This window comes from Durio zibethinus, chromosome 18 (genome assembly GCF_047325235.1).
Source record: "Durio zibethinus cultivar Kanyao isolate XHJ-2024 chromosome 18, ASM4732523v1, whole genome shotgun sequence".
In the NCBI taxonomy this organism is placed as follows: Eukaryota; Viridiplantae; Streptophyta; class Magnoliopsida; order Malvales; family Malvaceae; genus Durio; species Durio zibethinus.
In genome coordinates, this window is record NC_143179.1 from 4,900,899 (window position 1) to 4,926,336 (window position 25,438).

Sequence of the window (25,438 nt, forward strand, 5' to 3'; positions counted from 1 at the left end):
AAAAAATGAAACTATTATGTGTTTTCTTTACTAGAAAGCCAAATCTATTAGTGAATTGTATTTATTTTAGTTATTACAAGCTTTCGTGAAATTTTTTTGTTAAAAAGTAAGAATTAAATTAGATTTGATTTAATTTTTTAAATAATGTACAGTATTATAATTTTTTAAAATTTAATCTAAATTCAAATTAATTTGTCATTGAAATTGATTGTAACCAAGTTTTATTTATATGATTTGATTCATTAATTTTTTTATGTTTTATGTTATTGTAATATATTTAAATAAAATTAAATATAAAATAATTATTTTATTTTAAAAAATTTAAAAAATATATAAATAAATATAAATATATGCTTCAATTCAAATATTTTTAACTTTTTTACTTCTCAGTTTAAAATCCAATCCAAAAATATTAATCCAAGCACTATAATTCGAATGTATTTTGAATTGCCACAAAGACTCAGAAAGAGATTTTGAGGTTTTGATGACAAGGGAAATCCTTGTCAAAGCCATGATCGGAGACCGTGGAAGAATCGTTTCTTTGTTTTCAAGCGCGTGGACAACTTTCTTTGGCTGTTGTCTCGGCATACACACGTGGGAATTGAGAAGAAATGGGAGTGGCTTGTACAATGGGAATTCCCTTTTTCTTTTCTAAAAAAGTGGCGTCAACTTTTTGCAAATTGTCATTGAATCAATGCTAAAATGTTGGATTATTAATATTTTAATTTTAATTTTTTTTCTCTTAGTACACAAAATTTTCAAATATAATGAAATTAATTATTTCATTTATAGTTTTTTTAGTGTTGAATGAAGATCACTTATCAATTTGGGGTCCCTCCCTATGCATCGAAAGTGAGTGATTGGAAGACAAAAGAAGGTTCATGTAGTAAAGTCGAAATACAAAGCACTAAACATTTTGCTTTTCGATTCTGAATCTTTGCAATTATTTGACGCGTTAGCAAGTATTAATTATAATAACACGAAGAAAACAAAAATTACAAAAAAAAAAAAAAAAAAAAGAAGAAAGAAAAAGGAATGACACGAAGCCATTTCTTAGCGTGCTGATGTTGAACTTGACCGACACTCTGACAGTGGGGTATGCTTGCAGTTGCTGACAAGTATTACACCTAGTTTGCCCGGTTGGGCTGCAGCTTGGAGATCCCCGCTTTACAATAAACTTGGCAACATTTTGTTCATAAATAAACCATCTTTCACTTACTTAAAATCACTTTTTAATATAAATTTTCGATTTAAATAACTATACAGTCAATAAATTTCACCTACAGATATTAAGAATCCACTTAATCTACTACTTTATACAAAAGAGAGCGAACAAAGCATTAATAAATTTTTAAAAATTTATATTTGATGTATTATTAGTGAATAAGCAATATCACATTATAAAAAAATTAATTTTAAATATATTATTAAGATTAAATGTGTTTACTTTTTTAGAATTTTAAAAATTTAAAATTAATTTTTTATGAATTATTATCGCATGATTCAACAATCGTATATGATATCTTTATACTTTAATATATTAAATATAAACTTGATGTTTAATGCTTACATTTTGAGAAAGAAATGTGAAAGTTATACAACCTTTGTCCACTTTCCATCGTTACCTTAGCAAACAAGAAACAAGACAGTTGGCTATGACTATACTTTTCTTTGAATTATTTTGCTTTTACTTACTTCACTTGTTAGTGATAAAATGCTAAGCGGTGTTCTGATTAAAGGAAGCAAATGGTGATAACTCAAGAGACAAGGTCAGTAAATATATGTCTGCTGGGTGTTGACAGAGATGATTAAGTTTTGTATGTCAGACAACAAGAAAATAGTGGCATAAAAAGTGTAGTCTTTAGTGCTGGCTTTGAAGGGATAAATCATTCGATTATGGAAGAATTGTTAGCTTTTGTCAAACCAAATGGAATGCTCCACGTGAGGGAATCTACTTTTCCTCTCGTTTGTTGAGTGGGTTAAGGCAAGGAAAGCAGTGAGTCTCCTCACTAAGAAATAGCTTCAGGATTTCCTTTCTACATTTCTTTAGTGGCCCATGTTTTCAGTTCATTTTCCTTTCTTTTTTACTTGGAGAAAATGCTACTTGTATTGAATATAATAGCACGACTTAAAAAATTCGAGTATTTGATTGAGTGATTAGCGTATGATTTTTCTATTTAGACAACTAGCAAAGTTAGAATTCTCTTTTCTCCAAATCAAAGAGTATCAGATAACTCTTCAACATGTTTGAACTGGGATTTTGCTGCGAGTTGTCTTTGAATTTCAGTGCAAACATTAAAGTAATGAAATAGACATGGGGAGTTTTCAGATTATGACTTTTTATTTTTGACAAATTATTGATGATAAACGTTCATTTAGTTCCTTTATCAATTTAGTGATCAAATGACAGAAAACCCCTAAAGCATTTGAAAAATGACTGGACCAGATAACAGAATCCAGCAACCTTATCTTCTGAAAGTGCCAATGCCTCTAATTTTTCCTACCAAATTTAACAGAAAAACAAAGAAAAATTAAAGCAAAGGTAACCAAAATAAGAAGAAAAAAAAAATGGCAACTGCATTTCTCTCAACTGCTAACTCCTTCCTTCCCTCACCTCTCTCCTCTTCAACATCGTCTTCCTGTTCTTCTTCATCATCATTAGCACCAGCATCAGTTTACCTCAACAATCAAAATGTCAAAAGAAGACCAACCCTTTGCAAAGCATTCAATGAATCACCACCACCCTCTCGAGCTTTAAACAAAAGAGGCTTCTCCCTTTGCTTCATCTCCAGCTTAGTCTTGGCTGCTGGTAATGGTTGCTCCAATGCCAATGCAGCAATTCTAGAGGCGGATGATGATGAAGAGCTTTTGGAGAAAGTCAAGAGAGATAGAAAGAAAAGGCTTGAAAGACAAGGAGTAATCAGTTCATCAGACCGAGAGAAAGGTTTGTTTGTGCTTTAATTATATATTTCCATGAAGTATAGAATTAATGTGCATCATATTTTGAATGGACCTATATTTGTGTCAGTTCCTTTTTTCTGTGTTTAATTGAAGTTGAAAGAATCTTGTTTGTGTCTCAATGGAATTCTTCCTTCTGATGATAAATTTATTAGAATTGAAGATTGGATGGTAATGTGCCTCTTCGAGCTTTGCTCAGAATTTAATTGGATTGAGCATTTCAAGATAGTGATCCTATTGGAAATTATGCTGTTCTTGTGTATCATGAAAATTTGCAAGAATTTTCATTTCTAAAGCTTATTAGTAGCTACGTATGATATTGATTGTTCCCATTTCGCGGTAGCAGTTGGGAGTTCAAGAACTTCACTCTTGGTAGGCTACTAACATGCCCTCTTTAACCAACAGCTGCATGACTGTTAGTAGAATATTGGACTCTTAGTTTCAGTGGCCAGTGCTCAAATTCTGAAATCCTCAAGTATAAAAATGAAATGCCTTCTTTAACCTTGGTAGTTGACATAAGCAGGGAAAATGTACCTTGTGTGTTGTATTGGGTATTTGGGTTGCAGTTTACGATATGGACCATCTTTGAGATCGTGGCTTTAGATTGAGCAGATTGGTGGAGAAGCTGGTCCAATTGCCCATTATTGACAAGTAGGCTTAGCCTGGAATCGAATTTGTGATAGGCTCGTGCCATGTATCTTTAAACAGCTATCCAGAACAACCAGATGACCATATCTTCATAATCTTCCTTTTTCATACCAGCGCAGAATGAATAAATGATGGCTTTTCATAGCGGAGATGTAGTTTATAACTTTTTTTATGCTGTCTCTAATATTATGCAATGAAATGAAACGTTGCAGGGTATTTACAGGATCTGGTATACAAGTTAAGCAAAATAGGTCAAGCCATAGACAACAATGATCTGTCTGCAGCCAGTACAGTTCTTGGGGGAAGCACTGATACAGATTGGGTCAAGAATGCCAATCTAGCCTTCAGCAAGGTCACTAATATATCTTCACACAATGTCTGTATATTTACTTTTGAGAAATCTATACCCTTGGAGAAAGCCTAACTTATAGAAACACTTTAAGATCTTGGATTTCGGATCTTGCTTTCAAGAATTGTAATTTTGCTGTCACATTAGCATATGATTTCTACAATGCAGGTTTTCTTGAAGAGCATATGACATTAATTTCTCATGTAGTGGCTTTATGTTAAAGGATGTCTTAAGTGTTTTTCTTTGCTTTCTTAACAGCTGAGCTCTAGTCCTGAAGAAAAGACTCAGGTGGAGACCTTTAATTCTTCATTAGCTTCATTGATCTCATCAGGTGGGTCACTCTTGCAAATAAAATTTGATATTCCAGCACTGAAATCAAAGTGTATATTAGATATCTGTCTCACATTTCTGTAAATGCATGGTTGCCATAATCCAGGTAATAGAATCACAGAAAACAGAAGTTTCTAACCATCATCTGGTGTAACAACACAACAATTTAAAACTGATCTGTGTGAATGGCAGAAGGAGTATGAGCCCCATGTTCTGGTTATGTGCTTATGGCCTTCTCTTTTTTGTATTGCACTTTGCAGTTACCAAAAATGATGTTGAATCATCCAAGGTAGCATTTGTGGTGTCGGCAAGTGCATTTGAGAAATGGACAACCTTAACAGGGCTCGTTGGACAACTTAAAGGCCTCTGAAGAAAAGAATGATGAATCTTAATTTTGTTCTTTTTAGCTTCCATTGAGAAACGCATTTAAGGTTTCATTTATCCTCCAATATAGAGTTTTACTGGAACCTTATTAGCTTCTTTTTTTTTTTTTTTTTCCTTCTTCACAATTCATCTAGTCCAAAATTTGGGATCAACAGACTGTTTTTCGTAAGAGCTGTAATCCCTGCTCAGTTTGTTTGTGCTCGGTTGTTAGTAAGATTTCTCAGTAAGCACCATAAATTCTGATGCAATCCTTGCTGTTAGCTCCCTGAGATCTTGTTTTATCAGCGTAGACGTCAAATTTGTTGGCCCCTTGATCAAATTTGCTAATAAGATAATATTATTATTAAATACAATAATAATAAAAAAATACAAAAAAAGAACAAAAAAGAAAGAAAGAAGACAAACAAAAAATACAAGAAAAAGAAAAAATAAAGCAGGGGGTGCCTGGTGCGTGCATGCACCACTGGCACCACCCCTGCTAGGCCTTGTGCTACCTACCCAGGCACAGGGTCAAAGCCAGATAAAACAGAAGAAACAAGAGGGGGCAGAGAGGCTGGTGCTAGGGTGCCATACACGGCACTCCCCCCTTCTGCCAAACCTTGTGTCATAGAGCTCTGGCCCGACCTTAAAAAAGACAGAGAGGAAGGGGAAGGGATCCTGCAAAAAAAAAAAATTTCTAGAATAAAAAAAAAATCTTCCTACCAAAGAAAAACCATTCAAACAAAAATCACAATTCTCATCGAATCGGTGAGGAACCCAACGCTAAGCAAAACCTACGAAAAAAAGTAAAATAGTTAGTTTTAGTTAAAAAAAGAGGGGGAGACCGAAACTTTAAACTCCGATCTACGTTGATCGAGGCTGTTTTCGATGAAAATGAGGTCGGATCCGACGAGAGGAGGTTGAGGGGAACGTTTTGGTGCTTTTTGGGTATTTTTGACAATCAGTCGGCAACCACCGACGGCGGTCGAAGTGACGGACAGTGATCGGTCGACTAGTCTAAAGAGAAGGGGTTTGAGAGTGTAGAGAGAGAGGGAAAAGAAAAATGATAGAAGAAAAAAAATTTTAGCTTTTATAGAAGGCTGAGATTTAAAACGACGTCGTTTAAGGAAATGGCTGAAACGACGTCGTTTTGTTAGATGAGAGGATTCACGCGTGGACCCGAATCTGTGCAAACCGACCCATCGATCCGACTCCCCTTAGCCCTAGGCCTGACCGATCCAACTGAACCGGAATCGAACCGCTAAACCCAATACGAACCTGACCCGAACCGGACCTGCACTGCTGAATCCAAGCTGGACCGATCCCAAACAGCTAAACATAACCAGACCGACGGACCGGCATTGACCGGTCCGGTTCAGATAAAAAAATTATTTATTTTTTTGAATTTTTTGATTTTTTTAAAAATATTATTTTTGTTATTTTAAATTTTATTATTAATATTTATGTATGTTAAAATGTTTAAAATTGCTATAATAAATTTTCGTTGTTTTATAATATTGTTAAAATTTTTATAATTATGTTGTTTTTAAAAATAAACCTAATAATAATACAAAATTAATAAAAAATATATAAGAAAAGAAATTTTTTATCCGATGATAAGATTCAAAGGTACTCCGAGTAGTGATACCTACGAAATCTCTAGGTGAGAAGATTTTTTTAAGATATTACCAGTGTATTGGAGTATTTATAAAAGGTTTTCAATACAATAAATTTTTGTTGTTATAAAATAATAAATTAATTAATAAATTAAGAATAAATAATAAAAAATAAGGAAAAAGGTAATTTTATCCGATAATAAGATTTTAAAAGTATTCCAAGTAGAGATACTTTAAGAAATTCCTAGATGAGAAGATTTTTAAAATATTACCAGTATATTGAAATATTTATAAAAAATCTTTAATATAATAAAAATTCCTCTTTTTTATTTTTTTAAATAAAATAATAATAAATATTAATAAAAATTAATAAAATTTCTAACTAATAAAAGTAAAATGTATGCGTTAACAGATTATCATTTGCATCACATGCACGATGTAAACATCCCATTTTGTCCGGAATTCTTTGTTAATTGAGATTAATCCAAGCTCAATTGTAGGGATTTTTATTTATTTTTATTTTAGATTTTTTTATTTCACATTTATCATTTTTATTTTTATTTTATGATTTATTTTCTTTTTCTTTCTTTTGATTATCTGATTAATTTTAAAAAAAGAGGGAAAAAAGCTGAAAGATTGAGATTAAGCTTGGTGATTGTGATGATTGTTATCTAGATGCTAATCTTTAGCATTTGATGACTAATTGGAATTGAATTTAAACTCTATCAGCATGGGTCTGTATATCAACAATGAATATACAAGCTGAAGGGGGGAAAAAACAGTGGAAAATATAGAGGAGGAATCCGAATAGGAGAGGGGAAAAAAAACTGGAATGCATTGTTACGATGACATGGAGAAGTAAGCCCAAAGCTTGCAGCTTGGGCAGTTGATTTATCCTCTCCCTATCCTGATTTTGCCCTTGGTTTTGAAGTCGTCTGCCAACTTGGCGCATCAGCTCTTGCTTATTGGCCAGTATATGGTTAGACTCCTGGCCTCTTCCACTCAATTCTTGCCAGTGTTCAAACTACTTCATCACTGGCCCTGGGGTCCAAAAGAGACCTGTAATTTACTTCGTCCTTTGATTATCTTGTTGACGAGGATATTGAATACAATTTTGCATCTGATTTATTACTGGAACGTAACCGTGAATAGTGTTTAGTTGATCTTTTGGTTCTTTCTCTTATATTGTTGATCACTCTTTTACAAAAATTACAAGAAGCTAAGGAACAGCAACAGGAAGAAAGATCCAGAGATCAAAAACTGACAAAAAAAAATTCCCCTGATCCCGCTACCAATTTTGCTTGAGCACACCCCAAGGTCCATTAGCCAACTGGCAAGAACCATGAACTATCTTTACCTTCACCACCACTTTTGCCACAAAAACCCAATGAGTGTACTACCAAACCAGCAATAATTCTAGAACTTCATGAAGCCTTTGTTGAGGCTGTCAACCAACTGGGTGGCAGTGAAAATTTTGGATTTGATTCTTTTTGGTGGGTTTTGAATCCTATGAGGTTTCTATCTAGTTTTTTGGCATTTGGTGCAGTAACAAGGGTGCTTCGGGAACTTTTACTGGCATGGAGGCACGACCTTCTTTATCTATTCAGAGATCAGGTGCAAGGTAACCTGGTAACCTGGTAACCTGGAGGTGTTTGGAGGAATGACATCATCTTTACCAGCCGTTTCAACACATTTGGAAGAGACATATCTAAAGTTGCCTGACACTCAATCGGTGTTCGCAAAAAGGGAACTGATGACAAGGCCTCTGGTCCATGCAACTCGTGTGCCCTCCAATAGTGAAGTGTCACCAACTAATGCTGCAACGTTGCCATTACCATAATCGTCAAATTCAGCACTGCCTCAATCTACAATATCGACTCATTACAACAAAAAAAAATAATGGTTCTTAGTTTACATATCCAGGTTTTCTTGATTTTTCTGAATGGGCAGACCAGCTTATCTCTGATGATGAGGCTTTAGCCTCTAATTTCAATGAGCTTCTTATTGACAACAATGTTATGGATCTAAAACCAAAGATGGCATATCAAGTGGCAAAACCATGCACAACCATAGCTGCTCAAAAACCTCAAGTGCATCAGCATCTTCTTTCTCCACCCATAGAAAGTCGCAGTGTTGTGAACCCCTCTTCATCAACTAATAATGCCCCAACAAAGCCACGACTGCGCTGGACACCCAAACTTAGAGTCACACAAGTAATCCAAAAAAAAAGGAAACAGAGGAGAGACTTTCTCCCTAATATTCCCAATCAAGGTTGATCTAGCTTGTTTTGGAGCTTCAAAATTAGTGAGACAGCAACCAAAGAAAATGTGAACAACATACCCAGAGGCAGCTGCATTAGACCAGTAGAGAGAAAGGGAGACTGCGATTTTGATTTTGAATCTACACTAATTCCAAGATTATTTCGTAAATTCCAGCTAGAATACGTGAAAGAGAAGGCCAAGACTAGTTCGACGGAAGGTTTCAAAGTAAACTGGTAATTGGATGATGGTCGGGGAGCGACAGTCAACGGATATCAGTGACGGTGACCTGTGATGGAGGCATGGGGCGATACTGGCACCAGAATCTGGAAACCTTTGGGACTTTGCAGCTATGTATTTCTAAAAACTTTAGAAAAAGGGCAGAAATTGAAACGATGGTAGCAGCAAATCTTTGTGCTTTTATATTTTGCATGAAACGATGTTGTTTCGTTTGCTAAAATTCAATTGACCTACGTGTTTTTGTTCACCCGACCTGTGTTCCATTGTCACCCGAGCCGCTAGCCCACATCATCAAATGGAGCTTGAGCCACAAGTCGAACAGTTTCTTACGTGTGAAGTCGAGTTACAATCCTGAGTCAAGGTGTGATTTATTTTGATATTTTTTTGTTATTTTTCCTATTATTTATATATTACTTTTAGAGTGAATTCAAAAAAATAAAAAATAAAATGATAAAATTTCAAAAAAATATTTTTGAGGAAAAATTGAAAATATCAATTTTCCTTAAAAATAAATTTTCTAAAAATATTTTTTAAAAAAAGTTGAAAGTATCAATTTTCTTTAAAAATAAATTTTCAAAAAAAGTTTTTGAGAAAAAGTTGAAAGTATCAATTTTCCTCGAAATTAAGGTTTCAAAAAAATATTTTTGGAAAAAAGTTGAAAGTATCAATTTTCCTCAAAATTAAAGTTTTCAAAAAGTATTTTGAGAAAAAGTTAAAAGTATCAATTTTTCTTACACAAAAAAAAAACAATCGTTCTTTTCTTCTTTTTTATTTTTTAATGTTAAATAATCCGACGATGAAGCCTCTACAAGTAAAACAGTAGTTTTTCTTACATACTCCTGAGGTGAGGAAATTTTCTCAATTTTTTGCTAAAAATATTAGAGTCAATTGAAAATAATTTCTAATAATTAATCACTTGGTAAATTTTTAAGGCTCATTAGATAACATAAATTTAAGCTGGTACCATCTTTTGATGGGCGTTGTGAGGGTGCTATAACCTTTCTCACACGTAATCGAACTCTTGAACCCTGTTCTGGTTAGTAGACCTGAACCTATTCTTTTAAGGACCCTTAAACTTAGGTGTTCCCTGAAAGGACAGATTCTTTAGGTGACCAATTGCATCTAGATAAAAAAGATTGGTGGCGACTCCTTTAAGTCAATGTCTAGCGATAGATCCCCGGATCTAGACGTTATGATACAATATAAATTTTTTACGAAAAATAAATTTGAGCCTCCGAGGATGAAATTCTAAGGTATTCTAAGAAACGATGCCTAAGAAATCTCTAGATGAGAATGAGTTCTTTCAATGTTACCAACGTATTAGAACGTTTTAAGAATTATTTCAATAAAAAGGTTTTAATTTATTTTTCTCGAATAAAATTTGAATAATAAACCTTTTTTTAAAAATAATTTTGAATAAATGAAAAAATCAAAAAAATTAATTTTCAAACACCGAAAATAAGACTGTTTTTATTAAAATCATAGGATAACACGTTAGTTAAGTGGTACTGTTTTTAAACGGTCGCTATGGGGGTGCTAATCCTTCCCCACACATAACTGACTTTCAAACCCAGACTGTTTCACAGACCATAAAATTATCTTTTTAATAAATTTGAATTAATTTTAAAATTTTATTAAAAGGATAAATTTTAATAGGTGGCCAATAGCACATAGCCAAAAAAGATTTTGCTGTGACTCTATTTTTTGTTCTTTTATTTTCGTTTCCAAATTTGTCGGGCAGTCTCAAAACCGTTACGATAGATTAGCGACTCCATTGGGGACGCCATTCGAGAGTTAGGCTAAAATTAACTGTGCTATCCTTAAATTTTGATTTAAACAGTCATAATTATTTTTTTAAAATTTTTATTTTTTACTTTCAATAAGAAAAAAGATAAAAAAAAAAAAACAACAAATCAAAAACAAAAAGAAAAATCTCACACATGCTTTTTTACTACTCTTCTTATGCTTTATTTTTTTTATATATATATTACTCTTGATAAATTAGAAAATATATACACACACAATGACATGATGCATCTCATGATGAGCTCTATACCCAGGCTTCGTCTTTTATAGGAGAAAGGAAAGTACCTATGCTCTCGTAAAGTGATAACCTCCGTAATGGCAAACGAAATACTTTCACTCAAATTGAACCTTTTTATTCATAGCCTGTAATGGGTGAGGATCGAAATACCTTACTAGTTCAACGTAAACGATAGTAAGAAATAATTTGAGAACTTTTAAATGCATGTCAACCCAAATCCAACATGCAATAAGCCTAAGAAGCTTAGGTAGAGCCTTGTCCACCCTCTTGTAAAAAATACCTAAGTCCAAAAGTGTAAGAATAAAATTTGTGTGTAATATAAACCAAAAATCTCAAAACACAAAGAATGTTTTTTTTTTATCTCAAACCACATCCTCACACTAACTCAATTTTGTTTTTCTTTTTATATTAATCATATCATACTGCATAAAGGTATTTGCTCTAAGATATTTTTCTCTCGAAAAGTCTTTATGGATCTCATAAAACTATAGATTTGCTTAAATCTCATGTAACAAAAGTTGTATGGAATTAATGAGAATTTTTAGTGCTGAAATTTGTCTAAGAGCAAATATCTCTCACTTGTATTCATGTATCATGTGCACCATTTTTGCTATTTTTTTAAAAAAAAAGTAAAATAAAATTTTCAACACATGGCATTTTGATTTTTTTTTTTAATTTTGTGATAATAAAGGTTCAAGAATAGCTTGCCCATAAAAAAAATTTGACTCAACCTATTTACCATTCATACAACACCAGAGTTCAAACAAAAATCATGGAACAAGAACATGCTAGTCGATTTAAAAGGATAAAGAATGTTCAAGAAGAGCTAAGAGGGGATATTAGTAAAATAATAGACATGCTCAAGAATCTTGATAAAAAAAAGTGGTGGAAGGAAATCCCAATTTCCAAGAGCAATCGTCAGATATGGTGGATCTTACATACCCTCCAGGGTTTAGACCGCGGCCAACCCAACCTTCTCAAGGAGTCAGAGTTTAAATTTTTACCGCAAGAGGATATGTTTATCCATATCCAAGAATGACATCCACATCTGCTCTAGGATAATTTCAAAATTTTACTAATTCTATCGTGGTAGAAAAACCATCTGAGCCAATCCTGATTCCAGACTCGGATGATTCCAAGAAGAGAGAAAAGCTAAGGTTGAAGACATTTGACCAAGTAGAAGATACCAGTGCTCAACAGAAGATGAAATTACTAGAAGAAACACTTAGGGCCATAGAGGGGATGGGTTTTTTGGCTCCACGGATGTAACTAAGCTTTGTTTGATTCCAAATGTAGTCATTTCACCCAAATTCAAGGTCTCTGAATTTAAAAAATATGATGACACAAAATGTCCAATGACTCATGTCACCATGTATTGTCGTAAGATGACGGCACATACTCGTGATGAGAAGTTATTAATGCATATATTTCAAGATAGTCTTACGAGAGCTGTAGTCAGATAGTATGTTCAACTAGATAGGACTCATATTCGTTCTTGGCAAGAGCTCTCAAAGACATTCCTTACACAATACCGACATATTATGAATTTAGCTTTAAATCATCTATCTCTATAGAATATAGAAAAGAAAGTAACTAAAAGCTTTAAAGAGTATGCATAGAGATGGAGAGATATGACTGCACAAGTTCAACCTCCTCTCATTGAGAAAGAGATAATTGTCTTGTCTATGAATACCCTAAAAGCACCATCTATGAGAGATTGATAGGCAATGCAACTAAAAGCTTTACAAAATGGTGATATCCGGTGAAATTATTAAAAATGTCATAAAGAATGGTAAGCTCGATGTATGAGAGATAAGCGAAGCAAAGAAAGGTAAAGCCCTCAAAAAGAAAGAGAATGAAGCCCAAGCAGTGAACTATGTGTGGCAACAGTTTAGAGGTTTCACTCTACACCCTACACCAATATACCAAACCCATTACCCTCCCATAAACAATGTCACATCCATCTCTTATCCTTGTCAACAGTATCAACCGCTACAACAACCAGCTTGTACACCTCATTTTTAGTTATCTTTACAGATATCTAACTATTCATACAACCATTTCGTTGCACCTACCAAATCAGAACAAAAATCCAATCCAGGTAGTGGTCCAAGAGCCCTAAAAAATACCAAAAAAAAAAAAATCATTTTTGACCTTATTCCCATATCTTACATAGAATTGTTACCTCAACTTATCTAGAATCGACTTTTGAAACCTATGCATCTAGAACCCCTTCAACCCCCTTACCCAAAATGGTACGATCCTAATGCAAAATGTGATTACCATAATTAAAATTAGGGTCACTCAACAGAGAACTATCTTGCACTGAAATACAAGGTTAGAGATCTCATTAAAGCTAGAAAAATAGAATTGGAAACTAACAGTGATCATCGTATTGTTGAAAACTCTCTACCTTGATATATTGAAAAAGAGGTGAACCAAAGGTGTTAAAACATTGATATGAATAATTTTGATGCGATGGACAGAGGAGGAATTGGAGAATGATTCTATGACTTTTTTTAAAAAATGATAGATACTTCATTTGGTGTTGCAAATAGGTGGATTGATTCAAAATAAAAAGTGTGCCCCTTTTGTTTTCTTTTTCACTTATGTATTAGACATATGTATGAACTTCATGACTTGTATGAAAGTTGAATCTGAATGCTAAAAGCCTTATTTTTCTTTTTTTGTCTCAAGTTTTTTTTAAAAATTTTCTTATTTATAATAAAAAGTCTCAAAAATTTTTGGTGGTCATTATTATAAATCTACTCGAATAAAATATTCCCATGTCTTTTTCATGTCCCAAAATCACTTGAAAAAAAAACTTTAATGCTCCAAAGGATACAAGTTTGAACTTTATGATGCCTTTCTCAGAACAACAAACACCGAAATGATCAATTTAAAAAAAAAAATTTATGTTCATTAAAAATCAGGCAAATATGATGCTCTTTTATCTAGATGTTGGTGATTTGATAGGTGTCAAAACTATGCTTCAAACAAAAACTCATCTAGATAGCTATGAATACCCAAACACACCATTTTTTTATCTAGGGGGCATACTGACAGAAGAGCATGATATTTAGTTTCCCTAAGATTACCTAGTTTAGGTCACTAAGTAATTTCATGATTAGGACCCAAATAAACCCTTTCAACATGATTTTCATTGTCACATAAACCTTATTGCCTTGTTGACTTATCAAGATGGGACAAAGATTGGTTATGATGTGAGCTATGAAAACAAGAAGAAAAAAAAATATTGATGGTTCCATCGTGCGCTCTAGATATTCAAATGATCCCAAAAAGAAAAAAAAAAAAAGAGAGGTGATAAATTGATTTTTCAAGGAATCACTCTTTAGTACAAGTGACCAGATTTGAAATGACAAATGGCCATATTTTCTTATCCTTTCACAAATAAGAAATTATCCATTTGCTACCCCTTTAAGCCTAGTGAATTCTTTCTAAATGAACCTTGATCAAGAATCACTTTCTACATTTGGAAAATATACAAAGAAAGATTTATTTGTTGAAGTCATAGTTCAACAAAGAAATAATGCCTTAAGTTGAAGGGGAAAATGTCAAACAAATTGAGTTTATAAGTTCTGAACATATTCCAACAAATGTTGAACTATGCAAGAAAGAGCAAAAGTGAAAGCAAAAAAAAAAAGTAAAAAAAAAAAGAGATGATTGGATGTTACAACTGAAGAAATAAAAGGGATGAATGCCCAAAAGAAAGTTTACACATGATGTAAAATGGTCATTGGTCTGATCACCTTTAAATACATGTTTTGAGCCTATTTATCCATTTCTTCAGAACCTCGTATCCTGGCCTATCTTACATACCTTAAAAAGTCCATTTTAATCAAACATGGATGCTTGAACTGAAGAGTTTATTTCTTGTAAAATCTTTCATGACTGACTTCGCTTTTGTCCATTTTCTTTTTCACAAGAATACTTAAGTGCATGATGAAATTGTCCAAAAAAATAAAAACAAAAAAGGGCAAAAAAAAGAGAAAAATGAAAAAATAAGTTATACGGTGAAAACCCAAAAATGAGCAGTTTAGAGCAAGAATGGGATTGCAACGTGAGAATTCATCATAACCAATGATCAAGATGTGTGTAAGGGTTATCATAGAAAATCTTGGTCTTGCCCAATATGAATTGATTTAACCACAGCTGGTCTTGACATCTATTAAAATATCTTATTTTGATACTGAAAAGGGTGTCAAATCTGATTTAACCACAACAGAATCTCCCAAAAAAATTGTTGTTGAGCCTAGATAAAAATTCAATTTTTTTATGCAGACCTTAGTTTGACAATTGATCATCCCAGCCTTTTGAAAAGATAGAATTGCCATGTGTATAATAATGATAACCTTTTTTTTAGAGATTTAAGAGTCACATTGTTTCATAGAGGTTGACTAAGGTAAGTTTTTTTTTTTTTTTTTAGAATTTTGTCATTAAAATAAAATGTTTTTAGAGAGGAAAAATAAAATTTTGAAAATATTTTGAGAAAAATAAAGGGCAGTATGGGAATACAAAAGTATGTTTAATCAGTTGAGTTTTACCACCGTTTGATAGCTCATTTTCTTTAATTCCCTTTTATCAAGTTTGAATTGGTCATATGCATGTTTGATTTGAAGATGAAAAAATGGAAAGAAAAGTCGAGAAATCCAAATTGTGAAGAAAGAAAGCAAAATTGATGAAAAATGAGCAGTAAAGAACGGATTTGGAATTGAGATGAAAGATTCAGGATTGAATGAAAGAGAACTTTGAAGAAAAGAAGATTTTGGGTAGTAGCATATCTTGACCTTTTTTTTAAAAAAAAAAATTGAGCATTTGAACCTTTTGATATTGCATTTGTGTCATTGATTGATAAAGCATATGTGTATTGGTATTTTTTTTGAAAAGATATTTGCATTTCATGTGCATCATTTTAAAAAAAGACATTTGTATTTCATGTGCATCATTTTAGGAAAAGATATTTGTATTTGCATCCTTATTTTAAGAGAAGACATTTGCATCATAATGGTGTTCACCAATTTTGGAAGCATTAATGAAGAAAAAAAAGAGGGGCAAAAACATACTCAGTGGTGATATCTGAGATTAAAGTTTGAATTACATTTTCTAGATGGTGATATTCGAGTTCCCTTTGGTGACGATATTTGAATATATTTGCATCTTCTCGGTGGTGATATCCGAGTTTAAAGTTTGAATTTACATTTGCATTCTCTCGATGGTGATATCCGAGTATTAAAGCTTGAATTACATTTTTTCGATGGTGATATTCGAGTTCCCTTCAGTGACAATATCTGAAGATATTTGCATATTCTCGGTGGTGATAACCAAGTTTAAAGTTTGAATTTGCATTTGCATTCTCTCGATGGTGATGTCTGAGTATTAAAGCTTGAATTACATTTTCTCGATGGTGATATTCGAGTTTCCTTCGATGGCAATATCCGAAGTCATTGCATCTTCTCGGTGGTGATATCCAAGATTATTTATCCTTCGATGGTGATATTCGAAGTTATTTTTTTAATGATTTAATTTAAAGTTGTTAAGCCTTTGCTGAGAGAAGCTTTGTTCAAGATGATAATTTAAAGTTATTGAGCCTTTGCTGATAGAAGCTTTTTTCAAGATAAGATTTTAAAGTTGTTGAGCCTCTGCTGAGAGGAGCTCTTTTCTAGATGAAAATTTTTTAAATTGTTGAGCTTCTGCTGAGATGAACTTTTTTCAGATTTTAAATTTTCAAAAGTTGTTGAGCCTTGAGTAAGATGAGCATTTCGATTTGATAAGAAAAGATTTCTGATTAGTTTAAGTATAAAAAAAAAAAACTTTCCTGAACAAAATTGATGTCTTTGTCTTTGCATTATTCTTGATTCTCAGCAATATGTAAAGAGGGGTAGCTGTAGATATCAAATTTATCCGACCTTGATCAAATTTGCTAATAAGATAATATTATTATTAAATACAATAATAATACAAAAAAAGAACAAAAAAAAAAGACAAACAAAAAATACAAGAAAAGGAAAAACAAAGCGGTGCCTGGTGCCATGCACGGCACCACTGGCACCACCTCCTGCTAGGCCCTGTGCCACCTATCCAGGCACAGGGCCAAAGCCAGATAAAACAAAAGAAACAAGAAGGGGCAGAGAGGTTGGTGCTAGGGTGCCGTACATGGCACCCCCCATTCTGCCAAACCCTGTGCCACCTGCCCAGGCACAAGGCCACGACGGGAGCTCTATAAATAAAGCTCTTGATGACCCCAAAAAAGACAGAGAGGAAGGGAAGGGGATCCTGCCAAAAAAAAAAAGAAGTTCCAGAATAAAAAAAAAATTCCTGCAAAAAAAACCATTCAAACAAAAATCATAGTCCTCGCTGAATCAGCGAGGAACCCAACGCCATGCAAAACCTACAAAAACAAAAAAAGTAAAATAGTTAGTTTTAGTCAAAAAAAAAAAAGAGACCGAAACTTTAAACCCTGATCTACGTCGATCGGGGTTGTTTTCGATGAAAAAAATGTCGGATCCTGTGAGAAGGGGTTGAGGGGAACGTTTTGATTTTTTTGGGTATTTTCAATGATCGACCGGAGCGACAAATGGTGACCGATCGACCGCTCTAGAGAGAGGGGGTCTGAGAGTGTAGAGAGAGGGAGAAAAAAATGAAAGAAGAAAAAAATTTTTAGCTTTTATAGAAGGCTGAGATTTAAAATGATGTCATTTAAGGAAAGGGCTGAAACGACATCATTTTGCTGAAGGAGAGGATCTGGGCATGGACCCGGATCCTACCTAGGATCCGCGCAAACCGACCCATCGACCTGACTCCTCTTAGCCCCAGGCCTGGCCAGTCCAACTGAGCAGGAACCAAATCGTTGAACCTGATCCAGACCGAACCCGAACCGCTGAACCCGAGCTAGATCGATCCCAAACCGCTGAACGTGACTAGAACGACTGAAACCTAAGTTGACCAAACTGTTGATCGATCTGGTTTAAGTAAAAAAATTATTTTTTTAAATTTTTTAAATATTATTTTTGTTACTTTAAATTTTATTATTAATATTTATGCATGTTAAAATGTTTAAAATTATTATAATAAATTTTTATTGTTTTATAATATTGTTAAAATTTTTATAATTATGTTATTTTTAAAAATAAACCTAATAATAATACAAAATTAATAAAAAAATATAAGAAAAGAAAATTTTTATCTGATGATAAGATTCAAAGGTACTCCGAGTAATGATACCTACAAAATCTCTAGGTGAGAAGATTTTTTTTAAATACTATCAGTATATTAGAGTATTTATAAAAAGTATTCAATACAATAATTTTTTTTGGTTATAAAATAATAAGTTAATTAATAAATTAAGAATAAGTAATAAAAATTAAAAAAAAAGGAAATTTTATCTGATAATGAGATTCTAAAAGTATTCCGGTAGAGATGCTTTAAGAAATCTCTAGGTGAGAAGATTTTTTTAAATATTACCAATGTATTGAAATATTTATAGAAAATCTTTAATATAATAAAAATTCATCTTTTTTTTTTCATTTTTTAAATAAAAATAATAATTAATAAAATTTCAAAATAATAAAAATAAAATGTGTGCGTTAATGTATTATCATTTGCATCGCATGCACGGCAAAAATTTTTTACGAAAAGTAAATTCGAACCTCCGATGATGAGATTCTAAGGTATTCCAATAAGCGATGCTTAAGAAATCTTTAAGTGATAAAGAGTTCTTTCAATGTTACTAACGTATTGAAACATTTTAAAAATTATTTCAATAAAAAGATTCAAATTTATTTTTCTCGAATAAAATTTGAATAATAAACTTTTTTTAAAAAAATTTTAATAAATAAAAAAATCAAAGAAATTATTTTTCAAACACTAAAAATAAGACTGTTTTTATTAAAATCATAGGATAACACGTTAGTTAAGTGGTACCATTTTTAAACGGGCGTTGTGGAGGTGCCAATCCTTCTTCACATGTAATCGATTCTCAAACTTAGACTGTTTTACAAACCATAAAATTATTTTTTTAATAAATTTTAATTAATTTTAAAATCTTATTAAAAAGATAAATTTTAATAAGTGATCAATCATACGTAATTAAAAAAATTAATGAAAACTTTGTTTTTTGTTTTATTATTTTCGTTTTCAAATTTATAGGACAACCCTAAAATCGCTACGACAATTAGTATACTAACCAGTTTGTTTGAAAATCTGCAAGAGTGGAATCTGCAATTTTATTCAATAAACTAACAAAATCTGAATTATCCGTTCGAACTGCTAACAATTGTAACTAGTTTATGTGGGCAGTGGCTTACCCTACCAGGGTTAAAGACTAGATGGTAAATGCTGTGTGTGATCTGTCAGACAAGATAGAAATGAAGATGTTTTTTCTACATTTTGCTCGCCTTTGCATGCCAGAGAGTTGCCTTCGGAAGGCTGTAACGGTTAATGGCGCACTTACATTTCAATTTTTCTTGGTCCCTTATGATTGTTGGGAATTTCATCGTTGGACCATTCCCCAACTTCCCCACGGTAAACAAAGAGAAAAACACATCCCAGAAAATACCCATTATGAATATGGGTATCTTAAGTTGTTGCCATAGAATATTAGTCTCTATTTGTTTAGCGAAAAATAATTTTTAAAAAATATTTATATTTTTTGATTTGAAAGAAATCTTTTATCGTTTGGATAAAGTAATGAAAAATATTTTTATTTATTTGATTATTTTTTGAAAATTTTGATTTTTTTAAAATAATATTAATATAATTATTATAATATTTAAAATTATTTATTATTAAAATATATTAAATTATTTATTATTAATATTAAAATATAATTATATTTTAATAATAATATTTAATATTAAAATATTATATTAATATAAAAAATACTTAAAATAAAACTATTTATTATTCTTCATATTATTGATTAATATGTTATTTATTAATTTTATTTATTTATTTATTAATATAATATAATTTATAAGTCAAATTATATTAAAAAATATTGATAAATAATTCTACTTATAAACAATTCTTTTTCCAAAAATATTTTCTCCTTTTCAAATCCATAAGATAATTTTTTTTAAAAATGATTCTATTTTTTGTTAATCAATAAATTATTTTTTTGTTAACTAACCAATTTTCTGCTAAACAAACATTTAAAAATATAAAAATCATTTTCTAAAAATTATTTTTCAGCCTTATATATTACATCCATTTGCAGTCTTAGATGCCATAACATTATTACATATATCACTACAAGCTATAGGTTTGACCATCACATCGGAGGCAGCTACATTATACACGGCTATCTACCGTTAAATAAAAATATGCCTCCAATGAAAAATCAGTTACTATCCTTAACGAAGCTAGAGTCATTTGAAGGAGTCCAAAAGTCTGAAAATGTTACAAGCAGGAGAGAGAAGCCTGCATCAAGTTAATCTATTGCATATGGTAACTCAAGGCTTGACATCACCCGCGTTACTTCTATTACTATTTACTACCATTCTGAATGGCTTCCTCCGCTTTCTTGTTAATTTCATTTACACCTAAAGTATTTTGTCCCTCATTGCAATTTGCTGATTCTTTCTCCTTGACAGCCTTCAGATAGAGTAGTGCTTCAATCATGTTTCCCTTTTTCTTCTCCTTCCACCTCATTTTTTCTTTCCTCGGGAATGACTATGTCTGGTTTGTCCTGCTTCCCAGACCCAAGCCCTTTCTCCGCTTCAGCCACTGGTTGTTCAACGTTTCCCTGAGACAAGTCACCCTCCAAACCTTCTTTTTCCTTTTGGGCAACTCCAGAAGCATTAGCTTCAACTTCATCCTGGGGGCCCTTCAACTTTTCAGATACTGCTTCAGCATTTTCCTTAACTTCTTCGATATTAGTAAATATATTAGCATCTTCTCCATGTTTCACTTCTTGACAAGTGGGTTCAGTTTTGCTATCAGCATCTTGTGTTTTATCCTCGGTTCCTTCAGGGGCAGTCTCTGATTCTTTGTTATCCTTCTTTGAAGCTGATGATTTTCTGGCTCGTCTTTTTGGAGGTTCACTTTCTGGTGGTGTTGGCATTGCTTTTACCTTCTCACTAATCCTTGCTGATCTCCTAGGGGTCTCACCAGTGCCCCAATCAAATTCTGATACCGCCGGACCACCAGGGTGTGCTTTAAGGTACTGTTCCAATTGTCTCCTGTTACTGATTTCCTCTCCTGTCGGAGCAGTGAATATGATCTCGTTTTTCTTAGGAGTCAGCCCTTTCTTTGGCATGAACTGCAAACAAAAAGAAACCCTGAGATTGCACTGGCATGTTGATAGGAAAAAATGTTTAACAATATGAACAATATCAAGAAATTCAAGACCAGAAAATCTTATATGAAGCTATAGAAATACCTACAGCAAATGTAAGCTATAAATCAAACACAAATGTTGAGTTTAGGGATGTCACAGTCAATCCAATTTAAAGTTCCAACAGATGAAGCAGTTTACAAGCTTAGACTGCTGTAAATTTGAAGGGTATAGACCTGCTAGTGAACTTAAACAAAGCAAAATTTCTAACTTCCTACCACAGCAGAAACCATCATGTAAACTAAAACAACACATAGACAACTCATCCATAGAAGAAACATGCAAAAATCATAATTCATAATTTCTTCACTAACCATAGAATACACAAAATATTTAGGCTGCCCCCAAACTAAAAACTAATTAGCTTGAAGGCAACTTAAATATGCTATTTAAATTGCCATTTAACTTATGGCCTATGGTAGCCAAGAAGTGAGACCGAACAATATGCTTTAATATTTTCTATTTTGCCCAATCTTTGTCAGGATGCACAACTGAAGCCATAATCCCCACTCTGTGGCATCCATACAAGTTAATAAGGTTAAAAAAGAAAAAGGAAAGAAAAGGAGAAAGATTAGAAGCAGTGAAAACCCTAGATAAGTCAAAATGACATGACAAAACTAGTGTAGCCAACTCCAAAAGTCTAGAGTCTAGAAAGGTGTCGTAGGTTTGGGGGGCATAGAAACACATAAATCCTCATCAGTTGGTAAGCTCATTAAACTTGTTTGAAGGGTCTTTAAGATGCGAAGCCCTGAAACGTTTGTAATTGCCAAGTTTTGTAACTTGATAAAAGTAGTATTGAATCACAATAAAAGGAACGTTGGGTCAAACAAGTTAACTGCACCTCGCTAAAAGACCCCATTAATTTATACAAGTAATAACATAATTAAATTTCCAAAAGATTAAGATAGACAACAAAATAAATATACATGTCATCTTTAAACAGAAAAATAAATATACATGTCATCTACCATAAGAAGCCAACAAGGTGTGGCAGTGTAGACCATGATGACTTATCATGACTCGAGATAAAATGATCCAACTGATACTCCATTTCTAAAGTATGAGTAATACTTTTATCACATGGAAGAACATAAAAACCAATTACAATTCAAAAGTAGAACCATGAAAATCTGCAAAAGGAAAAAAGAAATAAGCTCATTTCTAGAAGAGATGCTTTTAATTTCCAATGAACATCAGCTTCCAACTCGAAAAGACTGTTTCACATGAGATTGAGAAATTAAGAAATAATTTTGGCAAGCATATTCATCCTAAATACTGTTAAGCATAAAATATCTAGAGAAGCAAAATAAACAGAAATGTGTCAGTATGCCCATTCACTGAAGCGGAATTTTTATACACTCTGATGCTATTTTATCCCATAAGGGTGCCAAAATTGTTATCCTGTCAGCGTATCCAAAATGATACGGGAGAAGCCTCCATAGTCCATACTGACCAGCCAATCAGGAATAGATTCTAGAGGGTACTTTTACAAAAATTGTTCAAGAAGAACATAACTACAACAACATTTGGCAGCACCTTATAATATTGGAAACACTCTTAAACAGAAAAAGAATTCACAGCCATAAGAGAACCTAACAATATCAGCCACAAGAAATAACAACCATGTATGTAGAGACCATTGTGCACTTGAGCAAAAAAAGGTTTGTACACACGTTCCACAGAATAATATCAAGTCCTCCATTGGATTAGACCAAAATGCAATTTGTAATCCTCTCACATCCTTCTACATTCTTTCAGAGCTAACAGTCGACATAGAATTTCTCAGATGAGCATTACATCTTCCAACTAATAGTACTAGAATTTCATATGGCGTGCCCCACTTTGCTTATTTGTCCCTGAAAATTATTTAAAAACATAAACCCAGAAATTACAGAGAAAGGTCCTTCTACAGAACCCTAGCTACTACTTTGCTTCCAATAAATTGGGAAGCCCAGAAACGTTCACAAAAAAGCAGAGCAAAAAAAAAGGGGGGGCGCAAAATAGAAAAATTACTCATAATTCACCATTAATACCAGAAGCACAATAAAATAACCCTAATTAAAAATTATCATTAGTTCTCAAATTCTACCACAAATCCCCAAATAAAAAGTCAAAACCACACGAAATATAGAGCAATACACTCTAATAAACATAATTTAAAGACCCAAACCACGAATAAATCAAATGATAAAAAACCATATAAATTGAAGCAATTAAAATTTAAAGAAGAAGAAGAAGGCAAAGAATAACCTTCTTCTTCCAACCAGAAGGAGCAGGGAGTTCAAAGCAAACAACGTCCTCTTTGCCACTCTCCATTTCCTTCTCCTTCTCGTTCTCCACTGAGCTCGCCACTTCCCACCTACCAATTTCCCATACAAATTTTATCAACAAACTTTTTATTTGTTTATTTAGGTATTTACATGTATATACAGCAACAAGAAGTAACGAGAGGGAATGCTGAGCTCTAACCTGTTTTTTCCCTACTGAAATTGTCGTTTTTACCTTTTAGGTGTTTTTTAAAATATTTTTTTGGACAAAAAAGGTTTATCATTTGACAAAATTTTGGATTTTTTCGGTGGATGCTGTTTTAGAGGAACACATAGGACAAAACAAAATCAAATAAACAGAGAGAAGGGTTTACCCTTCCCCAGTAGGGCATTCTTCAAAAGTGACGGTTCTGTCTCCTTCTGAGGCCTTTCCGCCCTCCGAGTTATTGTTCTAAAACACTTAATTAAGGTGTTATTACAATAATATCAAATTAAGTTTTATATTTCAATTTTGAAGTTGGTCGTATGAAAAGTAAAATAAAAATAAAAATTATATTAGGTCTTAATTTAAAAATTTTTTGGGTTATTTATTTTTATAAAAATAATTTTTATTTATTTTTTAATTTTAAATTATTTTTTATTAGTTATATCTATATATTTCATTGTTAATCTCTAAAAATTTTGATCTCTTTCAAATTCAAAAAGCTTATTTCTATTAACCATATAGATAAATTTACATTTTACATATTCAAACTATCTCAAATGATCTTTTATATTTTTATTAATTCGTATTATCTCTAATTTTTTTAAAATCACTTTTATTTTATATTTTATCTTTTCTATTCTTACTACATATCCATTTAAACATACTTATATCAAAATGTTATTATTTATAATAATTTTCAATATAAATAAACTTAAATAATATGTTTCACATTTTTTTCTGATGTAATAATTTTTTTCAATGAAAATGAAAACTTTGAATTATTATAACAAAAACACATGTTTTTATTCCTAGAAAACTTGAACTTATTATATGTTTATATATTTTAAGAGTTAATATTTAATAAATTATCAGTGTAAATTTTTAATTTTACAAGCAATACTAAAAATGATATTAAAAAACTAACACACATCTTGTTTATTTTTTAATTAATTTTTTTAATTTTTTAAATATATTGTAAGTGATATTTGTTACCTCCTAAACTTCATTTGTGGAGTCTAAAAATTTTATTATTAGTATATTTAATAATTTTTTATATTTTAAATACGATTAAAGGTATTTTTATTTTTTAAATTTTATTTGAATTAAATTATTTTTTAAAAAATATTTAAATTAAATTATTATTTTAAAGTTATTAATGGTATAATCTCTCATATCAATCTTCTCATTTTTTTTTTAATAAAAATCAAATTTTGATTTATGGGTAAAGTACATTTATAATCTCAAACTTAAACTTGTTCAAAAGTTCCTGTCCAACTTCGAAGGTTAGCTCAAGTTTTAAAAGAGTTTTGACAAAAAATTTAAAATTCGTTAAATGGACTTGAGTATAATTTTTAAATTTATTTAAATTTTAGGTCGAACTTTGGATAAAAAATTTAAAACTCAAACATGGCCTGAATTCATATATATATATATATAATTTTTTTATTTTTATATGTATATGTAAATTCTACATAAATTAATTCACATATATAACAATTAAAAATAAAAATTATATATATTATTAAACTTAATTTTATTTTCATGTAATTTTTATTTTTAATTTATATATATATAATTTTTATTTTTAATTTATATATATGTGAATTGAAAATAATCTCATTAAATTTAATTTAATCATTTTTTAATTTTTTATTATATAAATAAAATTTAATGAGTAGGTTTGAAATTTATTTTTTTATTTTAGATTGGGCTTAAAAAAATTTTGAAACCCAAAATTTTGGGTTGAGTAGGGCCTAAATAAACATATAAGCTATTAATATAGAATATGAACCAAGTCTAAACCTA

The 25,438-nt window shown here is 31.7% G+C and overlaps 2 protein-coding genes and 1 pseudogene across 3 annotated transcripts; 2 read left to right on the plus strand and 1 right to left on the minus strand.

Annotated features, from left to right (window-relative positions):
- Nucleotides 1–2,428: 2,428 nt before the first annotated feature.
- Nucleotides 2,429–4,917, plus strand: LOC111300307 (thylakoid lumenal 16.5 kDa protein, chloroplastic-like). 2 transcript variants are annotated; one of them, XM_089747063.1, is made up of 4 exons: nucleotides 2,429–2,944; nucleotides 3,819–3,958; nucleotides 4,214–4,286; nucleotides 4,392–4,539. In XM_089747063.1, the coding sequence occupies exons 1-4, from the start codon at nucleotides 2,569–2,571 to the stop codon at nucleotides 4,421–4,423; spliced, it is 621 nt and encodes a 206-aa protein (XP_089603189.1). In that variant the 5' UTR covers nucleotides 2,429–2,568; the 3' UTR covers nucleotides 4,424–4,539. The 2 variants fall into 2 exon arrangements, with proteins under 2 accessions (XP_089603189.1, XP_022751677.1); XM_022895942.2 differs by lacking the exon at nucleotides 4,392–4,539 and adding an exon at nucleotides 4,546–4,917 and having other exon boundaries at nucleotides 2,433–2,944.
- A 2,924-nt stretch (nucleotides 4,918–7,841) lies between these two features.
- Nucleotides 7,842–8,827, plus strand: LOC149513629 (uncharacterized; annotated as a pseudogene).
- An 11,207-nt stretch (nucleotides 8,828–20,034) lies between these two features.
- Nucleotides 20,035–23,623, minus strand: LOC111300309 (uncharacterized). The gene is made up of 2 exons (XM_022895943.2): nucleotides 23,411–23,623; nucleotides 20,035–21,085 (listed from the first exon to the last, which is right to left on the minus strand). The coding sequence occupies exons 1-2, from the start codon at nucleotides 23,474–23,476 to the stop codon at nucleotides 20,438–20,440; spliced, it is 714 nt and encodes a 237-aa protein (XP_022751678.1). The 5' UTR covers nucleotides 23,477–23,623; the 3' UTR covers nucleotides 20,035–20,437.
- Nucleotides 23,624–25,438: the final 1,815 nt, after the last annotated feature.